The sequence below is a fragment of the Montipora foliosa genome, chromosome 7 (genome assembly GCF_036669935.1).
Source record: "Montipora foliosa isolate CH-2021 chromosome 7, ASM3666993v2, whole genome shotgun sequence".
Classification (NCBI taxonomy): Eukaryota; Metazoa; Cnidaria; class Anthozoa; order Scleractinia; family Acroporidae; genus Montipora; species Montipora foliosa.
The window spans coordinates 38,208,473-38,232,352 of NC_090875.1; the positions used below are offsets into that span (position 1 = coordinate 38,208,473).

General features: G+C 39.7%; 1 protein-coding gene across 6 annotated transcripts in view; it reads right to left on the reverse strand.

Moving 5' to 3' along the window:
- Window positions 1-23,880, reverse strand: part of LOC138009470 (uncharacterized) — a 210,653-nt gene that overhangs the window by 132,127 nt on the left and 54,646 nt on the right. For all 6 annotated transcript variants that reach the window (XR_011124400.1, XR_011124399.1, XR_011124401.1 and 3 more), the window contains 2 exons: window positions 10,775-10,804; window positions 1,689-1,718 (listed from right to left, as the gene is read on the reverse strand). Coding sequence is in view for 1 of the 6 variants with exons in the window: in XM_068856497.1 (XP_068712598.1) it covers window positions 1,689-1,718; window positions 10,775-10,804 (60 nt within the window). In the remaining 5 variants the exon portion in view is untranslated. The remainder of the gene's footprint in view (window positions 1-1,688; window positions 1,719-10,774; window positions 10,805-23,880) is intronic.

Here is a 23,880-nt window from a genome sequence, read left to right on the forward strand (position 1 = left end):
GATGGGATGCTAGTCCATTGCAGGGTTACCCTCCAGCATTAAATTCGTCGGTACTCATTTATGCACCTGGGTGCCTGGGTGGAGACAGGCACTGTTATAGTATAGTGTTGAAATGGTATATGAAGTGAATCATATATGAACTGCGGATATGAAACCAAGTGAAGCTATGATCGTCGCAGTTATGAACGCAAACTTCACAATTGCGTAGAGAAGCCTGAAAAATTCAGGACTTCAACGGGGTTTGAACCCGTGACCTCGCGATTCCGGTGCGACGCTCTAATCAGCTGAGCTATGAAGCCACTGACGTTGGGAGCTGGTCATTTGTGGGTTCTAGTTGTCCCGTGAGGAATGAATCATGATGAAATGGTATATGAAATGAATCATACATGAACTGCAGATATGAAATCAAGTAATGCTATGATCTTCGCAGTAATGAACGCAAATTTCACAATTGCGTAGAGAAGCCTGAAAACTTCAGGACTTCAACGGGGTTGAACCATTAAACTTCTATGCAAGTAATGACATGGTGCAACAACTTCAATGATCTGAAACATCATCCGCCTTACACCATTTCCCATACTGACATCCCTTTTTTCAATGATCTCTTGCTACCTTCAACGAATCAACGCCATTGTCTATCACTAAGTGGGCCATACAGATGCGAACATAACTTAACTTGTAGTTTTACGCTTGTGCCTTGGACTACAGGCTTCATGTTAAACGTGTCTATATAGCTGCACAGCACACTATCATGGCTTTATCCCTTATTGACAGCAAGACTATACTTGTCACACCAATTTAGCTTTATATGAGGTAAAATGAATAATATTAATATTAACAAATGTGATTCGTAAAATTACAATGAGCGCTGGCGATATAATATTTCCACAGCACCTTTCGACTTCTTTTCCAATAGTAGTATTAAAGATTTAACTGGCGCTCATATGTCATTTTACTTACGTCGTTTTAGCCGTGTCATTGCGACGTGTTATTCACAGTAGAGGCAAGGTCGTTTTTACAGTTGCGTTACCTAGTTCACAATATCATTCATTCCCTTTTTGCTCACGCTTATGCTAGATTCGTATGTTTCAGCCCAACGGCTTGCAAAATCGAAGCACTGGGTAACTAGTTGACAAGAGCACGTTTCCTCCGATTTTCTCGAAAAAAGATTATTGAGAAAGAGAGCAATGTGTGTTTGGAGACAATGCTCTCTTTCCTATGGTTATATTATTTATCAAGGCAGTTGATACCTTTTTGGTTTACTCAATTCCCATCCAAAAGTAAACGACTTTAGAAACAAGGCCCTTTGATTACCAACAATCCACTCCGACATTTTGTCGTTTCTAAAAATCAAAATTAAGCCTACGGCCCAACTCAATCGCCATCATATTGACTCAAAAAGTTATAAAATTATTTTACAAGAAAAACATCATACAAATGACCACCGATTTTCCAGCACTGTTGCTCATGAGTCATCGAAAATTACGTAGAAAAGACACTTATTGAGTCCTTACTTTAACCTTCTTTTGAGTTTTGGGGAATGCTTATACATGTACTTTACTATGCATATATAGGGTATCGTACCATTCTTAGGGAGTCCTTAAACTGTATTTTAACAAGATATTGTACCCTTTTTGGTTTTATGTAATTTGCATATTCTTATAGAAGCTGCATTACAAAGGCCTTACCTGCCCTTAGCTTTGCCTGTAATTCTTGCTCTAAAAAAAGAAAAGAAAATTGAAAATAGACAATGAAAAGGCGGAGTTCACAGCTTTCAAGACAATTTCTTACTTACTAACAACAGCTAAGGAATCTCTTCAATATGTTGAATTTCTGACTTTCAGTATCAACTCATTTAGCATTAAAGTCTGCTACGAGCCTAGAAGAACCATCAGGCGGGCGCTTATCTCCGCTTTGTGTAGCATGAAACGACTGGGAGTATTTCTACTACCCGCTGGATGGGATGCCAGTCCATTGCAGGGTTACCCACCAGCATTAAATTTGCCGGTACCCATTTATGAACCTGGGTGCCTTTGGTGGAGAAAGGCACCGTTATAGTATAGTGTCTTTCCCAAGAACACGAGTCCCCGGCCAGAACCCGCACCCAGACCACTCAATCCGGAGCCGAGCGCATCAACTCATTCGACTCCAACTGTTTATCATTTACTTCCCCCGTTCTTGAAGGAACACGGGTTCCATTAAGACATACCCGTCATTTGTAAGATTCAAACGATGATAGATCTTTTTGCATAAAGAATTTCTTAGCCAAAAGATACACTAAGTCAATACTCCTTTATGATAAAGTTTGCATGGTAACCCTCTTTCAGTGGACAATTCTTTGAAAACTAAGAGAGGTGTTTAGTTTAGCTCGATTCGCAGTATTCTGTTTTCCTTACTTGTTAATTTCCATTTTAAACCTTGGCAAACCATTTTGTTTACTCGGATTAACAAAAAAACTGCATTTTCCTTTTTTTCATAGTCATAAAATTCCAAAAAATCCGAGACGATTTTTTTGAATACTGAAATTGTGAAGTCTAGTGAATGGAAGAAAGCGCAGGGAAATGCAAAAGTTGGGAACGTGGTCACGATAAGAAGGAATATTGACCATTAGCCATTTACATCTCAGACCTCGCGGAGTGGTATGTGTTACTTGTTCAAGAATTCCACTTTAGTGTAATTCTGCGGATTCTAAAAACTAAATACAGGTTTTGCGACGATGCAATCTTATCCGGCGAGCGATCTACCTACTAAGCAGCTGTGCTTATGTCTTCGCGTTTGCTTCTTTTTCTCGGAAACAAAAAGTGACATCATTTTTTGTTTGTGTATTTCTCTGATGTTCTTATCGGCGATAAGCTTTGTCATACCAATACCATGACAAACTAATTGCCTGCAGCTGCAAGATCTATAGCAAAAGGCAGTCTCCATGTACTGCGCCTTGTTTCGAAAGTAACAGAATGCAGGGTTTCTAATAAGAGCATAAGAGGGGGCGGATGGCTAAACTCGCCAGCTATTTTTCCCCGAAAATTACCTCAAATTTTACAAATAACACGAGATACATTTCACAGAACACGAGCCTTGGGTAGACAAAGATTGGTTGAGCAAACAAAAGAAACGCCTGAATTCTAAATAATCTTGGCGGCGATTTCTGTTTCACTGTCCATGTCAAAGGTGTTGATCGAGGATCGAGCACACACGCTTTTGAGCCAGCGGACCAGTAGTCCAGTACTTGGTGTAAGCTCCCTGATTTGAAATGTTGCAAGACGACATTCGTGAAAGGTCTTAGCGGTCACGACAGAAGAAATACTTTACACTCAGCTATACCGAATACAGAGGAACCTTAAAGGGGCTATTTCACGCTATTTTAGCTGCTTTCAAAACTCAAAATATGTCCAAAAAATAGCCGTTATTAATGTACTTTCTCAAAATTTAGCGTTTAGTTCAAATACCATAATTCGTGCTACAAAGTGCTCCAAGGTGCTTCATGAAGAGTTATGAATCCGCCAGTACGCAATGACGTACTGGCGCCACTGCGAGCTCAACTCTATTTATAAACCCCGTATTGGCGCCCAATCTAGCTCGATTTGCATGTAGCTCGGCCCTAGTGCCCAAGTTATTTTCCGAAATACTATCCGTGGTTGGCCATCCAATTCGGTACCATCCCATGTATCATTTGGCATGTCTAGGTGGAGTGTAGACTGAGCTACAGCGCTACGAATTGTGATGAGTGTTTCTTGAATACTCTCTACTATCACTGTAAGCAAAAAAATTCAAGTGCAATTATCACTTTCAGTAGGCAACCAACCATTTAGTACCCAGTTCTTGATACAGTTTCCCCGCATACAAAACAGATTAAGCTTCGTCCCTTCCGACAAGTGAGACGATTGATTCTATCACCCAACAGAATTCTGCTCCATTTTCCACTGACTCGTTTCTAGAAAAACTAATTAAACGAAAAGTGGCAAAATTTTTAGTTACAAAGAAAAAAACAGTCAAGGAAGCGTTTTTTAGACGTATCCACTGCACTTGGTATTTTTCTAACATGATGGCTAAAACCATGGGTCCTCGAGAGAGGTTTACTCTGGGTATTGCTAACCATGGTTAAGGTAACTTAACCTTAGTTTGTAAAGAAGCTATTTACACACAAACTACTAACTAAGTTAACAAGAGCACCTCAGCGTTTTTGCATGTGCACGTTTAAAGCAGGAAATTAAGCTTTTTGCTAAGCCAAGGTAAATGTCACTTTAAACTTTGAGATTTACCGAAAATCAAGCAAAGTTATATAATTTTTGATCGTTTCTTCCACAATCATTCTTGGCAAAAAAGCGTAAAGACCGGCGTGAACCTTGCTATCTTCTAAGCAGAGAATTGATATTATTAAGCTCACAGGTCTACTGAAAGAGATTAATCAAATATGAAACTATAGCATTACTCGCCAGGTTAAAGAGCTTCGAAGGAATGTACTCAGAGCTAGTTGACCTATTGGTTTTAAGGGTATTGCCTTTTTTAAGCACTGAGTGCTGGGAGATCGAGAAATCTGCAAGAGGCCGAAGGTGAGTGTGCATGTTTGTAGAATGTATGATGGATTGTTGACCATATATGGTAGTGCCGATGGTAGCTTTTCTTCAGTCATGGCAAAATATGAATTCATCAGACTGGCTTTCCCCTCTTGAGTCAGTACTAAACTACCGTAGTCTCTTTTGAGAGGAACGATGCTCTTGTGATGCGCTGTTGGACTTAAGTGACTTCCAAATTGCGCTAGTTTTGCTTGACTTCTGTGACCAGATTGGAGAAGTATGCCGCTTTGGCTTGCTTTGGAACCGACATAACCTCATTTCTAGCTTGCTTGTAAGTTTGGGCATTAAAATCAAGCTGCCACATTGAACAGGCTGTACCTGCGATTTAAAGCGAAAGGTGTTGGTGATCCTAGGCCGAGATAAACTTCCATTACTGATTTCTTGCGATGGAGCGTGATCATTGCATATAATGTTAACTAAGTGCTGCCAAGCCCTTAACAAGTCGTCCTTGTCATCGAAGATTACACCGACGTGAAAAGGCATCGTTTCGACATCGGATCTAACCTTGTCCTCGCCCAATCTCTTATAGTCTTTTATTTTTAAGGTTCTTCGGTGGAAGTCTTTTGAGCATCAAGCGTAAGGTTACATATATTAAGTCATGATTGGAGATGCGTAGAAGAAATACGCCCGTGGAATTAACAAGGTGTTTTGTTATGGTCACCAGAAGATCTGACAAAGAATGCGAGGATAATGTTATTCTTGTGGCCTGTTGTACGATGTTTCATACCTTGGATACCTCTCCCCTTTCCATAACCAGGGCTGCGCATTTACTGATTCCAAACTCCACCCTTATGTCTTCGCTTAATACTCGAACAATCTTGATAAGGGTGTCCACTTGTTTTTCATCCTTTCCATGGAGGTTTAACCTATAAACTAGTCGTTCTCAATGAGAAGGGGAATGCTCGAGTAGGAGGAGACCTGATCAATCCCGCCAGCCCCAAAGAAGGGAGATTTTGTAAAGCCAAACGCCTTGTAGTAGTTGATGGTGATGGTAGCCATTGACATAACATGCGACTGCTGTCGTTCCAAACTCGACCGACAATACGAAGAATCTGAAGCAACTTGTTTCTCAAACCAGAGAACAACACAGTTTGAAAGCTCTGGCAACTTTCAATAATATATCTAAGTCGATTCATAATGATACTTACCGTGAAAACAACAGGAAAATCCAGAGGAAAACCCGCCACAACTCAAAGAAACGAATATTATGGTTTTTTCTGTCATGTGATTAGCTGAGCATTCGTTCGGTGGCGCTCGGTATTCGACGGCAATCTGAAGACTGTAACTCGACTGCCCAAGAAATGCCGGGTGTACCTCAGAACCCAATCCGCAAGGCATAGCATTTATAATCGGGCGAACTCAGGCATGCAATCTTGAAATTCGTTGCGCGATAGCCCCGAAATGCACTGCAAGATTAGTGTTGCTCTCGCTCGCTGCTCCCCCTCAACCAATGAATAACCCGCTTTAATTTAGCCTTCCTTAACACCACCGACAACGGAATAAGGGTCAACACAATTAGCAGCGGTGGCAGGCTGTCTCCCTGGAACATTCCTCTCCTACACTTACTGAGCCAAGAGTATTTCCTCCTGATGTCAATTCCACCAGCCATTGATCATACTTTTTCCAACAACGACAGCATATTTTTAGCAGCGCCAAATATTCGTAAACTTTGGATGATCCACAAAGGTGAGATCATAGCATTTGTCTTTTTGTTGTCCACCTAAGTCATCTCAGGACCTGGTTTTTCTCTTTTTGCAGTTTCATGCACACCCATTCTTTTCATCAGGCAATAAATTCTGTTCCTCCAGGTGTTCATAAAGTTCATCTCAAAGCAGCAGGCAAGTTATGGGCCTAAAATTTGTTGCTGCCTTTCCTTTCTCTCTATCTTTAATGACTAGTACTGTCCGATCTTTAGTAAGACACTGTAGCATTTGATTAGTAGTGAGCCAGTCCTGAAGTGCACGACAATTCTCTCCATTCACGAAATAAGATTCTTCATCAAAAAAACTTGAAATCCACCTGGCCCAGGGGCTTTTCAGTTAAATATTTTTCTTTAGTTGTTTGGTCACCCGGCTATTTTTAATGGGAACACTGTTCCGTTTCGGCACTCCCGCAACATCGTTCTCTGTTTCTCTTAGCCATTCAACTTTGGTGTTCTGAGTCATGTGGTTATTACCTCAACTATAAATGTCGGTAATACGATGCTTCAGTTCGTAGACCAACCTAGCTTTGTTAGATGCATCGGTTCAGTCTTCAGATAAATTGAGGATTTTTTTTTCCAACCGCGATCCTCGCAGTGCTTGCATTTGGTGACAAAAATGGCTCCTAAACAGACTTGTCTTACACTTATTTCACTAGAATCATTTTAGTTGTATGCGGCCATTAATTTAAGTGGGTGATACTTTCCCTTCCAAGTCAGCGCAAATGAGACTCGAACTCGAAAGCCAGCCCTGCAAGATTCAAAACACCAGCCGTAGACAGTCCCCTACCCGGACGGACTCAGTTCACATCAAAACACAGCTGTTATGTCCAACACAAAGCTACTTCGAAAGAACCTTTGAGCAGCACTTGCTATAATATAGGAAAGAAAATCACCTATTCAGATAACGGTATAATCATGCAAAGCCATTTTGCTCCCTCCTTGGGTAGTAACCACTGTACTGTATGTTACCAAAAGTTATTTCTGTGCTGTGTTGTTCTTCATGGCTAGCTTGTCTAGGATTAACATTTAAAAGACATCAGCTCAGGAACCTCTTTAATGTGTTCAATTGCTGACCTTCATTATCAACTCATTTCACGCTAACTATTTACCATGATTTACTTCCCCCGTCCTTCAAGGAACACAGGTTTTTCTATTAAACATACCTTAATTTATAACATTCTAACGATAGTAGATCTTTTTGTATAAAAAAAAAAAAAATTCGCTACGCAGAAGTAGAACTACGAACTACTGTTTGGGAAGGTTTTCGCTCCGAGAATAACTTTTAATGGTCAATTTTGCTTTTTAACGTACCAAACTTTTCCAGTATCCTGCACTATTTTATTTTTCCGAGTTAATTAAGCTTCACAATTTCAGCATTCTAAAAAAAAATCCTCTTAGATTTTCCTGGGACTTGGTCAAAAATCAAAAAGCCTTTTATCCGCGTAAGCAAGTGTAAGTCAAAGTTTAAGATGGAAAGTAACAAGAGGGCTAGACTGATTCTCCCGTATCGAGCCAGTCTACGTTTTTGAAAGAATTTTCCACTGAAATACGTTTAGTCTTTCAAATTTTAGACCTCACGGCCAAGTATGTGTTACTCGTTCAATAATCCCAGTTTATGACCCTGTAATTCTGCGGATTATAAAAACTAACGATGGACTCTAACCAGGTTGCGTTTATGTCTTCGCCTTTTGCATTTATCGAAAGCAAAAACCGACATAAAGTTTTTGTTTGTGTATTTGTCTTCTTATCGAAGATTAGCTTGGTCATGCCATGACCAATTTGTGGCTTGTAATTAACAGATCTACAGCACGGTGCAGTCTGCATGAACTGTGTCCTAGCATGACTTCCTTATCTTGAGAGTGACAACATCAGCCACTGACAAAATGGTAAGTGCTAAGAAGGTTTTAACACATTTGTTGTTTTTCTTTCGGCTCTTTTTTATTTATTTTCTTATTTTAATTGTAATGCCAAGTGTCTTTGTAATGTCAAGTGTCCTTATAGACACTTGTTTAAAATGTCGGCAAAACACCTGACGTGAATTAATCTTTTTTTAATGTTGTGGAACTTTTAGCTTTTAAATATCTTTTTAATGTGAAGCACCATGGACAAATAGTGGATTGAGCGCTATATAAATATTATTATGATTATGATTATGATTATGATTATGATTATGATTATGATTATGATTGTGATTGTGATTGTGATAATGATTATGATTATGATTATTATTATTATTATTATTATTATTATTATTATAAAACCATCATAGGTGTCGGATTCCCAGTAACAGGCATTACCAATAGCATCTATGCTAATGTAAAACAAAGGCCCAGGAATGACCCACAAGCAAACTCAAGTGTATTAAGGCTTGACCAATCTAATTATTATGCATATTTTTATTTGAAGTAAAGCGTTTGTCCAATGTCTATGAAACTTAGCAGAAAGTTTTTTATCGGTGCTGTTATTGATTCGCCAAAATATTTTGCATCGCATTTTGGTCACGTGACCCTAAAACAACTTATAACGTTTATATCCTTTATTCAAAAATGGGGAACATTTATACTTCAAAATTTTGAAAACGTTTGGCATTAACACGTTTAGTACAACTGTGCGTATCGAATGCCGCCTTTTAATGTGGTACTCCGTATTTACCTTTTAAGATATTTGGATGTTTATCATGTCACGTGACCTATTTTCCTCAATTGTTTATTGCTCTTAACATGTGGACATGATTAAAAGGCGGCATGACAAAGCCCTTAGAAGGGGTCATCGAATAATCAAGAAACAAGATTGATATAATGTAGCTGAATGTTCCCCATTTTTGAGTAAAAAATATAACTGTTATAAGTTGATTTCGGGTCACGTGACAAGAATGTGGTACGGGATATTTTGGAAAAGTTATAACAATACCGATAACTAACTGCCTGCCAAGTTTCATAGGTCCGGGACAAATGCCTTCCCTTCAAATAAAAATATGCATAATAATTAGGCTGGTCAAGCCTTAATACACTTGAGAAACCTTATGTCTTGATTTATTGCGAGCCATTGCTCTAGAGCCCAGTCTCCGAATTAGAATCATACGCTTGCTAAACTGTTCGGAAGTTACATCGTTGTAATGCTGATATTAAAATGTTCACTTACTGTGTTTCTCGTTAATTCGTGGGATTATAGCAAATGGTCACGTAATCATAAATTGATCACAAGAGAGTAAGAGCTGTTTTTTTTTTTTTTTCTAAATCACTTTTGAACCATTCAACTTCCTTGCAAGTAATGACATGGTGCAACAACTTCAATGATCTGAAACATCATCCGCCTTACACCATTTCCCATACTGACATCCCTTTTTTCCATGATCTCTTGCTACCTTCAACGAATGCCAACATAACTTAACTTGTAGTTTTACGCTTGTGCCTTGGACTAGAGGCTTCATGTTAAGCGTGCATATATAACTGCAGAGCACACTATCATGGCCTTATCCCTTATTGGCAGCAAGACTATACTTGTCACACCAATTTAGCTTTATATGAGGTAGCATAAATAATATTAATATTAACATATGTGATTTGTAAAATTACAATGAGCGCTGGCGATATAATATTTCCACAGCACCTTTCGACTTTATTTCCAAAAGTAGTATTAAAGACTTAACCGGCGCTCATATGTCATTTTACTTATGTCGTTTTACCCGTGTCATTGCGAAGTGTTATTCACAGTAGAGGCACGGTCGTTTTTACAGTTGCGTTACCTAGTTCACAATATCATTCACTCCCTTTTTGCTCACGCTTATGTTAGATTCGTATGTTTCAGCCCAACGGCTTGCAAAATCGAAGCACTGGGTAACTAGTTGACAAGAGCACGTTTCCTCCGATTTTCTCGAAAAAAGATTATTGAGCAAGAGAGCAATGTGTATTTCGAGACAATGCTCTCTTTCTTATGGTTATATTATTTATCAAGGAAGTTGATACCTTTTTGGTTTACTCAATTCCCACCCAAAAGTAAACGACTTTAGAAACAAGGCCCTTTCATCACCAACAATCCACTCCGACATTTCGTCGTTTCTAAAAATCAAACTTAAGCCCACGGCCCAACTCAATCGCCATCATATTGACTCAAACAGTTATAAAATTATTTTACAAGAAAAAAATCATACGAATGACCAGAGATTTTCCAGCACAGTTGCTCACGAGTCATCCAAAATTATGTAGAAAAGACACTTATTGAGTCCGCACTTTAACCTTCTTTTGAGTTTTGGGGCATGCTTATCCATGTACTTGACTATGCATATATAGGGTATCCTGACCAACCCAAAAAAAATAGAGGTGTCAATAAGCTCTTGAAAAATTAGGGCGTAAGGTTTACTAAGCGATGATTTGGAAGAAATTAAATAGCCGTAGCATTCTTAGGGAGTCCTAGAACTGTATTTTAACAAGATATTGTACCCTTTTTGGTTTTATGTCATCTGCATATTCTTATAGAAGCTGCATTACAAAGGCCTTACCTTCCCTTAGCTTTGCCTGTAATTCTTGCTCTAAAAAAAGGAAAGAAAAATGAAAATAGACAATGAAAAGGCGGAGTTCACAGCTTTGAACACAATTTCTTAATAACTTAATAACAACAACTAAGGAACCTCTTCAATATGTTCAATTTCTGACTTTCAGTATCAACTCATTTAGCATTAAAGTCTGCTACGAGCCTCGAAGGCCCATCAGGCCGGCGCTTATCTCCGGTTTATGTAGCATGAAACGACTGGGAGTATTTCTACTCCCCTCTGGATGGGATGCCAGTCCAGCCCAGGGTTATCCCCAGCATTAAATTCGCCGGTACCCATTTATGAACCTGGGTGCCTGGGTGGAGAAAGGCACCGTTATAGTATAGTGTCTTGCCCAAAAACACAACTCATTGTCCCCGGCCAGAACACGAACCCAGACCACTCGATCCGGAGCCGAACGCATCAACTCATTCGACTCCAACTGTTTATCATTTACTTCCCCCATTTTTGAAGGAACTTCCATTCACAAATACCCTTCGTTTATAAGATTTAAACGATGATAGATCTTTTTGCATAAAGAATTTCCAGCCCAAAAGAAGCACTACAGCAATTTTCCTTTATGATAAATTTGCATGGTAACCCTCTTTCAGTGGACAATTCTTTGAAAACTAAGAGAGGTGTTTATTTTAGCTCGATTCGCAGTATTCTGTTTTCCCTACTTGTTAATTTCCATTTTAAACCTTGGCAAACCATTTTGTTTACTCGGATTAACAAAAAAATTGCTTTTTCTTTTTTTTCATAGTCATAAAATTCCATGAAAATTCGAGACCATTTTTTTGAATGCTGAAATTGTGAAGTCTAATGAATGGAAGAGAAGCGCAAAAGTTGGGAACGTGGTCACGATAAGAAGGAATATTGACCATTAGTCATTCACATCTCAGACCTAACGGCGTGGTATGTGTTACTCGATCAAAATTCCACTTTAGTGTAATTCTGCTGATTATAAATATGTACAGGTTTTGCGAAGCATGATTTTTTGCTAATAGTATGACCAAAGTTGTGCGAAAAAGTTTTCAACGTTACCGGCGTAATGTTATCCTTTTGAAATGACGAAGAAGACTGGATGAGAATTACTTGTCTACAGTCAACCTATTTTACAGAGACTGTAACAACGTAAAATCTTAATGTCTATATATATAATTATATATATTTTGGTTAGGTACAATGAGAATAACATTGTGATCAGCTGGCAGATATACGCAAGGAATGAAAAACAGTGTTTGCGCATTCAGTGCATGAAAAAATTCAGAAAATGGCTAAGAAAGCAGACGTAAAGATCACCATCCTGCGCACTTGTGGTATACAGACACTTCATTCGTTTCTTCCAAGACTGTTGTGACTTTGGAGCGAGGAGTCACAAACCATGCATCATTATAACCTGATATTTTACTTTCCAGATTGCACCAGATTGCATGTAAGAGTACCCAAGACACCCCTAGAATGTAGCGCCTAAGGCGCGCTGATTAGTATTCTTGTTCGGCCCCCACTTTCAAAAAATGCTACATCCGCCCCTGTGAATTGTAGCAAGACGACATTCTCGAAAGGTCTAAGCGGTCACGACAGAAGAAATACTTTACACTCAGCTATATAGAATACAAAGGAACCTTAAGGGGCTATTTCACGCTATTTTAGCTGCTTTCAAAACCCAAAATATGTCCTATAAAAAAAAATAGCGGTTATTAATGTACTTTGTTAAAATTTAGCGTTCAGTTCAAATACCCTAATTCGTGCTACAAAGTGTTTTATGAAGAGTTATGAATCCGCCAATATGCAATGACGCACTGGCGCCACTGCGAGCTCAACTCAATTTAAAAACCACGTATTGGCGCCCAATCTCGCTCGATTTGCATGTAGCTCGGCCCTGGTGCCCAAGGTATTTTCCGAAATACTATCCGTGGTTGGCCATCCAATTCGGTAACATCCCATGTATCATTTGGAGTGTCTAGGTGGAGTGTAGACTGAGCTGCAGGGCTACGAATTGGGATGAGTGTTTCTTGAATACTCGCTACTATCACTGTAAACAAAAAAATTCAAGCCAATTATCACTTTCAGTAGGCAACCAACCATTTAATACCCAGTTCTTGATACAGTGTCCCTGCATACAAAACAGATTAAGCTTCGTCGCTTTCGACAAATGGGACGATTGATTCTATCACCCCACAAAATTCTGCTGCGTTTTCCACTGACGTGTTTCTAGAAAAACTAATTAAACGAAAAGTGGCAAAATTTTTAGTTATATAAAGAAAAAAAACAGCCAAGGAAGCGTTTTTTAGACATATCCATTGCACTTGGTTTTTTTCTACCATGTTGGCTAAAACCATGGGTCCTCGAGAGAGATTTACTCTGGGTGCTGCTAACCATGGTTAAGGTAACTTAACCTTAGTTTGTAAAGAAGCTATTTACACACAAACTAACAACTAAGTTAACAAGAGCACCTCAGCTTTTTTGCATGTGCACGGTTAAAGCAGGAAATTAAGCTTTTTGCTAAGCCAACGTAAATGTCACTTAAAACTTTGAGATTTACCAAAAATCAAGCAAAGTTGTATAATTTTTGATCCTTTTTTCCACCACCATTCTAGGAACACCAAGCAGGGAATTGATATTATTAAGCTCACAGGTCTACCGAAAGAGATTAATCAAATATGAAACTATAGCATTACTCGCCAGGTTAAAGAGCTTCGAAGGAATGTACTCAGAGCTAGTTGACCTATTGGTTTTAAGGGTGTTGCTTTTTTAAGCACTGAGTGCTGGGAGATCGAGAAATCTGAAAGAGGCCGAGGGTGAGTGTGCATGTTTGTAGAATGTGTGATGGATTGTTGACCATATATGGTAGTGCCGATGGTAGCTTTTCTTCAGTCATGGCAAAATATGAATTCATCAGACTGGCTTTCCCCTCATGAGTCAGTATTAAATTACCGTAGTCTCTTTTAAGAGGAACGATGCTCTTGTGATGCGCTGTTGGATTTAAGTGACTTCCACATTGCGCTATTTTTAATTGACTTTTGTGAACAGTTTGGAGAAGTATGCGGCTTTGGCTTGCTTTGGAACCGACATAACCTCATTTCTAGCTGGCTTGTAAGTTTGGGCATTAAAATCAAGCTGCCACATTGAACAGGCTGTACCTGCGATTTAAAGCGAAAGGTGTTGGTGATCCTAGGCCAAGATGAACTTCTATTACTGACATCTTTCGATGGAACGTGATCATCGCATATAATGTTAACTAAGTGCTACATAGCCCTTAATAAGTCGTCCTTATCATCGAAGACTACACCGATGTGAAAAGGCATCGTTTCGAGATCGCATCTTACTTTGTCCTCACACAATCTCTTACAGTCTCTTATTTGTAAGGTTCTTCGGTGGAAGTCTTTTAAGCTTCAAGCGTAATGTTACATATATTAAGTCCTGATTGGAGATGCGTAGTGGAAACACGCCTGTGGAATTAACAAGGTCTTATCTTATGGTCACCAGAAGATCTGACAAAGAATGCAATTATTCTTGTGGCCTTTTGTACGATGTTTTACGCCTTGGACACCTCTCCCCTTTTCATAACCAGGACTGTGCATTTACTGATTCCAAACTCCACCCTTATGTCTTTGGTTAATACTCGAACAATCTTGATAAGGGTGTCCACTTGTTTGTCATCCTTTCCCTGGAGGTTTAAACTATAAATGAATAAAATATGCTCTAAATGTTCCCATCATAACCCACTTTAACCCTCCTTAACACCAACGACAATGAAATAAGGGTCAATACAAATTATTTTCAGCAGCGCCAAATATTCGTAAACAATTGATGATCCACAAAGGAGGGATCATATCATTAGCCTTTTCATTGTCCACCCAGGACCTTTTTTACTCCTTTTGAATTTGATTTACACACATTCGTTTCATCAGCCAATAAATTCTGTTCGTCCAGGTGTTCATAAAGCTCATCTCCAATATCCCTGTGGAAAGCAGCAGGAAAGTTATGGGCCTAGAATTTGTTGCTTTATTCCCGCTCTCTCTATCTTTATTTACTAGCAATGTCCTATCTTTAGTAAGCCACTGTGGTATTTGATTAGCAGTGGGACAGTCCCGTAAGTGAACACAGTTCTCTCCATTCATGATGAAAATTCGTCAGGAATAAACTTTGAAATCCATCTGGGCCAGGGGCTTTCCAATTAACTATTTTCTTTAGTTGTTTGGTCACCTGGTCACCATTCTGTTTCGGCACTCCTTTCTCTTAGCCATTGGCCGATGGTGAGTCACATGGTTATTACCACAACTGAAATGTCAGTATTAATTTGCTTGACTTCGTAGACCAACCTAGATTTGTTAAATGTATCCGTTCACTCTTCAGTAAAATCGAGAAATTTTGTGCTAGTCGTAGTCCCCACAGTGCTTGCATTTGGCGACAAAAATGGCTCCAAAACAAACTTGTCTTGCACCTATTTCACTGAAATCATTTCAATTGTACGCGACTTTTAATTTAAAGATTTAAAATACAAGCCGTAAACAGTCCCCCTCCCTGACTTAGTTAACATTAAAAAAACAAAAACAAAAAAAACCAAACGAACGATTGGGTTCGATGGTTTTTGGTTCGGCTTCGTTCGATTGACTACGCCGGGTGTTTGCCATTGAATTGAGAAGAATTTTCTTTAAGGATCAGTCTCTCCCCTAGAATATTTGTGGGGATACGAGGATATGGCTTATGATGTTCTTCGTAGTTATTTGAATCTCTTCAGTCTTCTTAAGGGATGTTTGTGTAGAGTCAGCAGACATCGAGGGTTGCAAAGATAGTGTTGTTTAGCATAGATGTGTTTTCGAGTGGTGAATACCTTCCACCCAACAATCAAGTTTACTTGTGCAATGTCACCCGAAAGCATTGTTTTCATTGACACTGAAGTCTTCAAAGGTTCACATGTCATCAACGGCAATCGCCTTGACGTCGAAACACATTTTAAGCCCACGAAAACATTCCAATACACGCATTTCTCCTCGTGTTACCTCCTCAGTGTCAAGAAGGGGTTTATTAAAGGAGAGATGTTGCGCTTTTTGAGAACAAACTCAGTCAAAAAAAACCTTGTGTTGTATCTCAGCAATTGCAGTTAATTGAATAATCACAATACTTCTTTTAATCAAAACAACTCCTCCACAACCTTTTACGCATGCTCAGTTGCAACTGATTGCATAACAATAATTCCATTATGTAACATTTCTCCTTTCAAAAGACTTTCGATCATGCAAAGTCTCAATATCAACAAGTAACAATATTGTCCTTTTTAACACTAACGTGTCTTATCTTGCAAGTAAGTAGGAGGCCTCAGAGTTGACCGGGTTGGATAAAGTTTTTGCCGGGCTCGCGCAATTTTTATTTGAAGAACTCGGTGGAACTAAAGAGGTGTCATCAACATTGGCAGGCATAGGCATCTCTGGTTGAGTAGTCACACCAATCTCAGTAGCAGGCTCAGATTTGGTCAGCGACGCTTTTTCCAGGTGATCCGAATCTTCTCCAGTCAAACGGGGCTCATCCGGCACAACTGTGAAAGGAACACGAGCAACTGGAAATGTTGGATCTGCAGCAATTTCGACAGGTGGGTCTACCGGGGAATCATTCGTTGGGACGACCTCTACGCAGCGTCTCAGCAGTTGATCCACGTGTCGTTTCCACAAGTTGCCTGACACATTGACAATGTCATGGCGAGAACCAATAACTTCAAATGCTACGCCATGCATCCATTTTCCTCCCTTTTCATAATTACGAGCCAGAACTAGATCAGCAACATTGAATTGACGGAAGCCGCGAAGTGCAGTGCAATGAAGCATGGTACTATATTGGCGATTCTCAACATAGTTTTCAACAGAAGGTGTCAACAAATAAAAGCGAGTGTGCAATCGCCTGCCCATGGGAAGCATAAAAGGTTGATTCACCTGTCGTTGAATTGGGCGTAGTTGCGAAGGTGGTCCTCTTCATCTGTGCCAGCAACCAGGATATCTATTGGGTTAACACTAGGCACTAAGTCTGTCTTAGCCTAAGTCAAGCCAAGTCACCCTAGGTCCGCTTAAGCGTTCAGACATATCTAGAAGACAAATTCTTTCCGTGCAAAGCTGTCATCATTAACGATAAAAATAACAGATAAGGTAACTAACATCATAAATGTGGTGAGGTAGTCACGATCCATTTTAGCGAAGAAGTTAAGATCAAAATGAGCCAGAGAAGCCGTAAAATCGCTGTGATTGCGACTGTTGTCTGTTTATTAAATTTACAAAGGTTGATCAGCCAAATAACCTTACAAAACCTTATGTTCCTTCGTGAAAGAATGATGGAAGATTTTGTCCAAGAGAGTGAAAGCCTGCTTTTTCTGATCGCCCTACTTTTGAGCATTCACCGAAGACGAAGTAATTTTCGGCACATAAGAAGAAGAGTGTGGGCCTGGTCAAGCCCGCAGAACTGGTTTGATGTAATGCTAGCATCACCTCGGCTGAATGTTTTTTGGAAACCAAATTTTCGAATGGAGCGTGAAACGTTTGACGTGTTTTGCCAAATTCTATCTGATAAAACCCACGATTTTGAAATTTTTTTGCTATCAGGTTTCTTAAGTCAGCCTTAAGTCATGTTTGAAACAGACTTAAGAACTGCTTAGGTCGTTTGAGTTTGCCGACACTATGACAAGAAATCACGCTTCTGTGACTTAGCGGTTCACACCTGTCATTTTCACTAAGTCGATTTAAGAGATTACTAAGTCAGACTTAGAATGGATACAATTATGAAGTCTTTTGAATGCTAACAACCCAATGTGGGTATTAATTGTATGGTAAGGCTGTGATTCTCTTGCTATTGGTACTTGGTGCACGTGATAGGCTTGCTTCATATCAAGGACACTAAATACAGTGCATCCTTAAAGAGCAGTATGCATATCCTCAATCTGAGGCATAGGATAGGTTTCCACACGTGCACTTGCATTGTATGTTGCACTAAAAGCACCACATACAAGAACATCATCACTGTCTTTCTTTCCAACCACTACGATAGGCGCAGCACTGCTCGCAGATGACACTCGTTCAATTTACACCATCTCTTTCCATCTTAAGAAAAGCATTCTCCACTTTGGATTGCAAGGCATAAGGAACGGGTCTGGCCTTGTAAAATTCCGCTTCCTTACTTTCATTTAGCACAACTGGTTTCCCAGTGTAACATCCAAGTTGAGGCTGGAATAATTCACCGTATTGCTCAAGTATTGCTGTTAAGGTGATTCTTCAGAAAAAAATAATTGTCGAACGATTTTCTTGAAACTTTCCCTGAATTTTCCCTACTAATCCCTGTTTTGAGAACTACAGTAAAAAAGATATGTCCCCAGGCTTGCCGAAGAGATATAATGGGCCAATCTTACCCCATTGATGCCTGTACTGATACTAATCACGCGCGTTATTTCATCGGCTCAGGGTACATTTTGCGGTAGCTCAACGAGAGGGTTTTAAAAGTAACATATCAAAAAAAGCCTGATAGATAGAACGGCTAGAGCATATGGAACACTGTATTATATAGTTTATGGAAAAATCACTCTACTTAAAACGACATCGACGCAAAACGTTTCTCGTTTACATCCCCAGGTAAGGGGCTTTGTGTACGTTTTTAGCTATATCTTTTTTTCCTTCCCATAAATTAAAAAAAAAAGACCAAAATGTTGCAATTGTAGACCAAAATTATGAAATAAAAAATATAGGTACCCTTGCTCGTTTAACAGTAAAACACCATCGTAACTGTCTATCTCGATTATCGTAGATCGAAACAACAAAATTAATTCGCCATGTTCGCGGAATGCGCGCGCTTATTCGCAAAGAATTATGGTCATTCACAACTTCTCTCACCTGTATTTCGAACTGTTTCACCGTGTATGATCGACTTACGCCATCTTTACAATGTTACAAAGTTGACCAATTTATAAATATTGACCAACCATATACGCAGTACAGGATGCGCAGCGCAATACTGAGGAATCACCTTGAGGTCTGGTTTCCTTGGGGAACTGTGTTTCCAGAGGAATTACTGGGAATGGGTCTAATGTGGTTCAACCCAGGCAAGGTCTTCCAATCCAAATGGATATCTGACAGCCAGTTCCGACCAAATAAAGCTGTAGTTCCTTCACGTAAAATCAATAAAGTGATCCCATGTACTCAACTTTCACGTGCACTTCTCCCAACGGATGCACAGTTTCACCTGTGTACGTCAACAACACAACCCTTGTGGGTTTCACTTCAGCCTCCGGACAAACTCGTTTAAAAAAAATAAGAGGGGCAAGGGAAAATGCACACCCAGTGTCTAATTGCATGCGACAATCATTGTTTTCAATCTTCAGAGGCACAGAAATTTCAGATCTACACATTGCATTAACATCATATACTATAAACTACTCGTCATCATCTGATAACTTTTCCTGCAGACACTATTCTTCGAAACCCATGTTACAAACTCGTGCAATATATTCTCGCAACTTGCAATGGCGACAAACAGCATTCCGGAATTTGCATTTAGATCTTTCATGATCACAGTTCCCACATGACAAACATGCATAAGAGCTTACTGGCTGGAACTTGGGTGAAGTTTGGTTCGGAGATGGCCGCGAGGTGGACCGTGACCGCGAAATTCCACGAGAAAAGGTTTTCTTTTGAAACTGAATTCACTGATTGGGACAACTGTTGTTGCTCTACTGGAAGGGTCTCTTTAGCCGCAATCTCGTCGGCAATAGCTAACTGGAGAGCCTCTTGATATGTTCGATCTCCAAGTACCGAACAGTAGGAATAAGCACTTTCCCTCCAAATAATCCCATCATAAGATCAAAATGAGCCCGAGAAGCCGTAAAATCGCTGTGATTGCGACTGTTGTCTGTTTATTAAATTTACAAAGGTTGATCAGCCAAATAACCTTACAAAACCTTATGTTCCTTCGTGAAAGAATGATGGAAGATTTTGTCCAAGAGAGTGAAAGCCTGCTTTTTCTGATCGCCCTACTTTTGAGCATTCACCGAAGACGAAGTAATTTTCGGCACATAAGAAGAAGAGTGTGGGCCTGGTCAAGCCCGCAGAACTGGTTTGATGTAATGCTAGCATCACCTCGGCTGAATGTTTTTTGGAAACCAAATTTTCGAATGGAGCGTGAAACGTTTGACGTGTTTTGCCAAATTCTATCTGATAAAACCCACGATTTTGAAATTTTTTTGCTATCAGGTTTCTTAAGTCAGCCTTAAGTCATGTTTGAAACAGACTTAAGAACTGCTTAGGTCGTTTGAGTTTGCCGACACTATGACAAGAAATCACGCTTCTGTGACTTAGCGGTTCACACCTGTCATTTTCACTAAGTCGATTTAAGAGATTACTAAGTCAGACTTAGAATGGATACAATTATGAAGTCTTTTGAATGCTAACAACCCAATGTGGGTATTAATTGTATGGTAAGGCTGTGATTCTCTTGCTATTGGTACTTGGTGCACGTGATAGGCTTGCTTCATATCAAGGACACTAAATACAGTGCATCCTTAAAGAGCAGTATGCATATCCTCAATCTGAGGCATAGGATAGGTTTCCACACGTGCACTTGCATTGTATGTTGCACTAAAAGCACCACATACAAGAACATCATCACTGTCTTTCTTTCCAACCACTACGATAGGCGCAGCACTGCTCGCAGATGACACTCGTTCAATTTACACCATCTCTTTCCATCTTAAGAAAAGCATTCTCCACTTTGGATTGCAAGGCATAAGGAACGGGTCTGGCCTTGTAAAATTCCGCTTCCTTACTTTCATTTAGCACAACTGGTTTCCCAGTGTAACATCCAAGTTGAGGCTGGAATAATTCACCGTATTGCTCAAGTATTGCTGTTAAGGTGATTCTTCAGAAAAAAATAATTGTCGAACGATTTTCTTGAAACTTTCCCTGAATTTTCCCTACTAATCCCTGTTTTGAGAACTACAGTAAAAAAGATATGTCCCCAGGCTTGCCGAAGAGACATAATGGGCCAATCTTACCCCATTGATGCCTATACTGATACTAATCACGCGCGTTATTTCATCGGCTCAGGGTACATTTTGCGGTAGCTCAACGAGAGGGTTTTAAAAGTAACATATCAAAAAAAGCCTGATAGATAGAACGGCTAGAGCATATGGAACACTGTATTATATAGTTTATGGAAAAATCACTCTACTTAAAACGACATCGACGCAAAACGTTTCTCGTTTACATCCCCAGGTAAGGGGCTTTGTGTACGTTTTTAGCTATATCTTTTTTTCCTTCCCATAAATTAAAAAAAAAAGACCAAAATGTTGCAATTGTAGACCAAAATTATGAAATAAAAAATATAGGTACCCTTGCTCGTTTAACAGTAAAACACCATCGTAACTGTCTATCTCGATTATCGTAGATCGAAACAACAAAATTAATTCGCCATGTTCGCGGAATGCGCGCGCTTATTCGCAAAGAATTATGGTCATTCACAACTTCTCTCACCTGTATTTCGAACTGTTTCACCGTGTATGATCGACTTACGCCATCTTTACAATGTTACAAAGTTGACCAATTTATAAATATTGACCAACCATATACGCAGTACAGGATGCGCAGCGCAATACTGAGGAATCACCTTGAGGTCTGGTTTCCTTGGGGAACTGTGTTTCCAGAGGAATTACTGGGAATGGGTCTAATGTGGTTCAACCCAGGCAAGGTCTTCCAATCCAAATGGATATCTGACAGCCAGTTCCGACCAAATAAAGCTGTAGTTCCTTCACGTAAAATCAATAAAGTGATCCCATGTACTCAACTTTCACGTGCACTTCTCCCAACGGATGCACAGTTTCACCTGTGTACGTCAACAACACAACCCTTGTGGGTTTCACTTCAGCCTCCGGACAAACTCGTTTAAAAAAAATAAGAGGGGCAAGGGAAAATGCACACCCAGTGTCTAATTGCATGCGACAATCATTGTTTTCAATCTTCAGAGGCACAGAAATTTCAGATCTACACATTGCATTAACATCATATACTATAAACTACTCGTCATCATCTGATAACTTTTCCTGGAGACACTATTCTTCGAAACCCATGTTACAAACTCGTGCAATATATTCTCGCAACTTGCAATGGCGACAAACAGCATTCCGGAATTTGCATTTAGATCTTTCATGATCACAGTTCCCACATGACAAACATGCATAAGAGCTTACTGGCTGGAACTTGGGTGAAGTTTGGTTCGGAGATGGCCGCGAGGTGGACCGTGACCGCGAAATTCCACGAGAAAAGGTTTTCTTTTGAAACTGAATTCACTGATTGGGACAACTGTTGTTGCTCTACCGGAAGGGTCTCTTTAGCCGCAATCTCGTTGGCAATAGCTAACTGGAGAGCCTCTTGATATGTTCGATCTCCAAGTACCGAACAGTAGGAATAAGCACTTTCCCTCCAAATAATCCCATCATAAGATCAAAATGAGCCCGAGAAGCCGTAAAATCGCTGTGATTGCGACTGTTGTCTGTTTATTAAATTTACAAAGGTTGATCAGCCAAATAACCTTACAAAACCTTATGTTCCTTCGTGAAAGAATGATGGAAGATTTTGTCCAAGAGAGTGAAAGCCTGCTTTTTCTGATCGCCCTACTTTTGAGCATTCACCGAAGACGAAGTAATTTTCGGCACATAAGAAGAAGAGTGTGGGCCTGGTCAAGCCCGCAGAACTGGTTTGATGTAATGCTAGCATCACCTCGGCTGAATGTTTTTTGGAAACCAAATTTTCGAATGGAGCGTGAAACGTTTGACGTGTTTTGCCAAATTCTATCTGATAAAACCCACGATTTTGAAATTTTTTTGCTATCAGGTTTCTTAAGTCAGCCTTAAGTCATGTTTGAAACAGACTTAAGAACTGCTTAGGTCGTTTGAGTTTGCCGACACTATGACAAGAAATCACGCTTCTGTGACTTAGCGGTTCACACCTGTCATTTTCACTAAGTCGATTTAAGAGATTACTAAGTCAGACTTAGAATGGATACAATTATGAAGTCTTTTGAATGCTAACAACCCAATGTGGGTATTAATTGTATGGTAAGGCTGTGATTCTCTTGCTATTGGTACTTGGTGCACGTGATAGGCTTGCTTCATATCAAGGACACTAAATACAGTGCATCCTTAAAGAGCAGTATGCATATCCTCAATCTGAGGCATAGGATAGGTTTCCACACGTGCACTTGCATTGTATGTTGCACTAAAAGCACCACATACAAGAACATCATCACTGTCTTTCTTTCCAACCACTACGATAGGCGCAGCACTGCTCGCAGATGACACTCGTTCAATTTACACCATCTCTTTCCATCTTAAGAAAAGCATTCTCCACTTTGGATTGCAAGGCATAAGGAACGGGTCTGGCCTTGTAAAATTCCGCTTCCTTACTTTCATTTAGCACAACTGGTTTCCCAGTGTAACATCCAAGTTGAGGCTGGAATAATTCACCGTATTGCTCAAGTATTGCTGTTAAGGTGATTCTTCAGAAAAAAATAATTGTCGAACGATTTTCTTGAAACTTTCCCTGAATTTTCCCTACTAATCCCTGTTTTGAGAACTACAGTAAAAAAGATATGTCCCCAGGCTTGCCGAAGAGACATAATGGGCCAATCTTACCCCATTGATGCCTGTACTGATACTAATCACGCGCGTTATTTCATCGGCTCAGGGTACATTTTGCGGTAGCTCAACGAGAGGGTTTTAAAAGTAACATATCAAAAAAAGCCTGATAGATAGAACGGCTAGAGCATATGGAACACTGTATTATATAGTTTATGGAAAAATCACTCTACTTAAAACGACATCGACGCAAAACGTTTCTCGTTTACATCCCCAGGTAAGGGGCTTTGTGTACGTTTTTAGCTATATCTTTTTTTCCTTCCCATAAATTAAAAAAAAAAGACCAAAATGTTGCAATTGTAGACCAAAATTATGAAATAAAAAATATAGGTACCCTTGCTCGTTTAACAGTAAAACACCATCGTAACTGTCTATCTCGATTATCGTAGATCGAAACAACAAAATTAATTCGCCA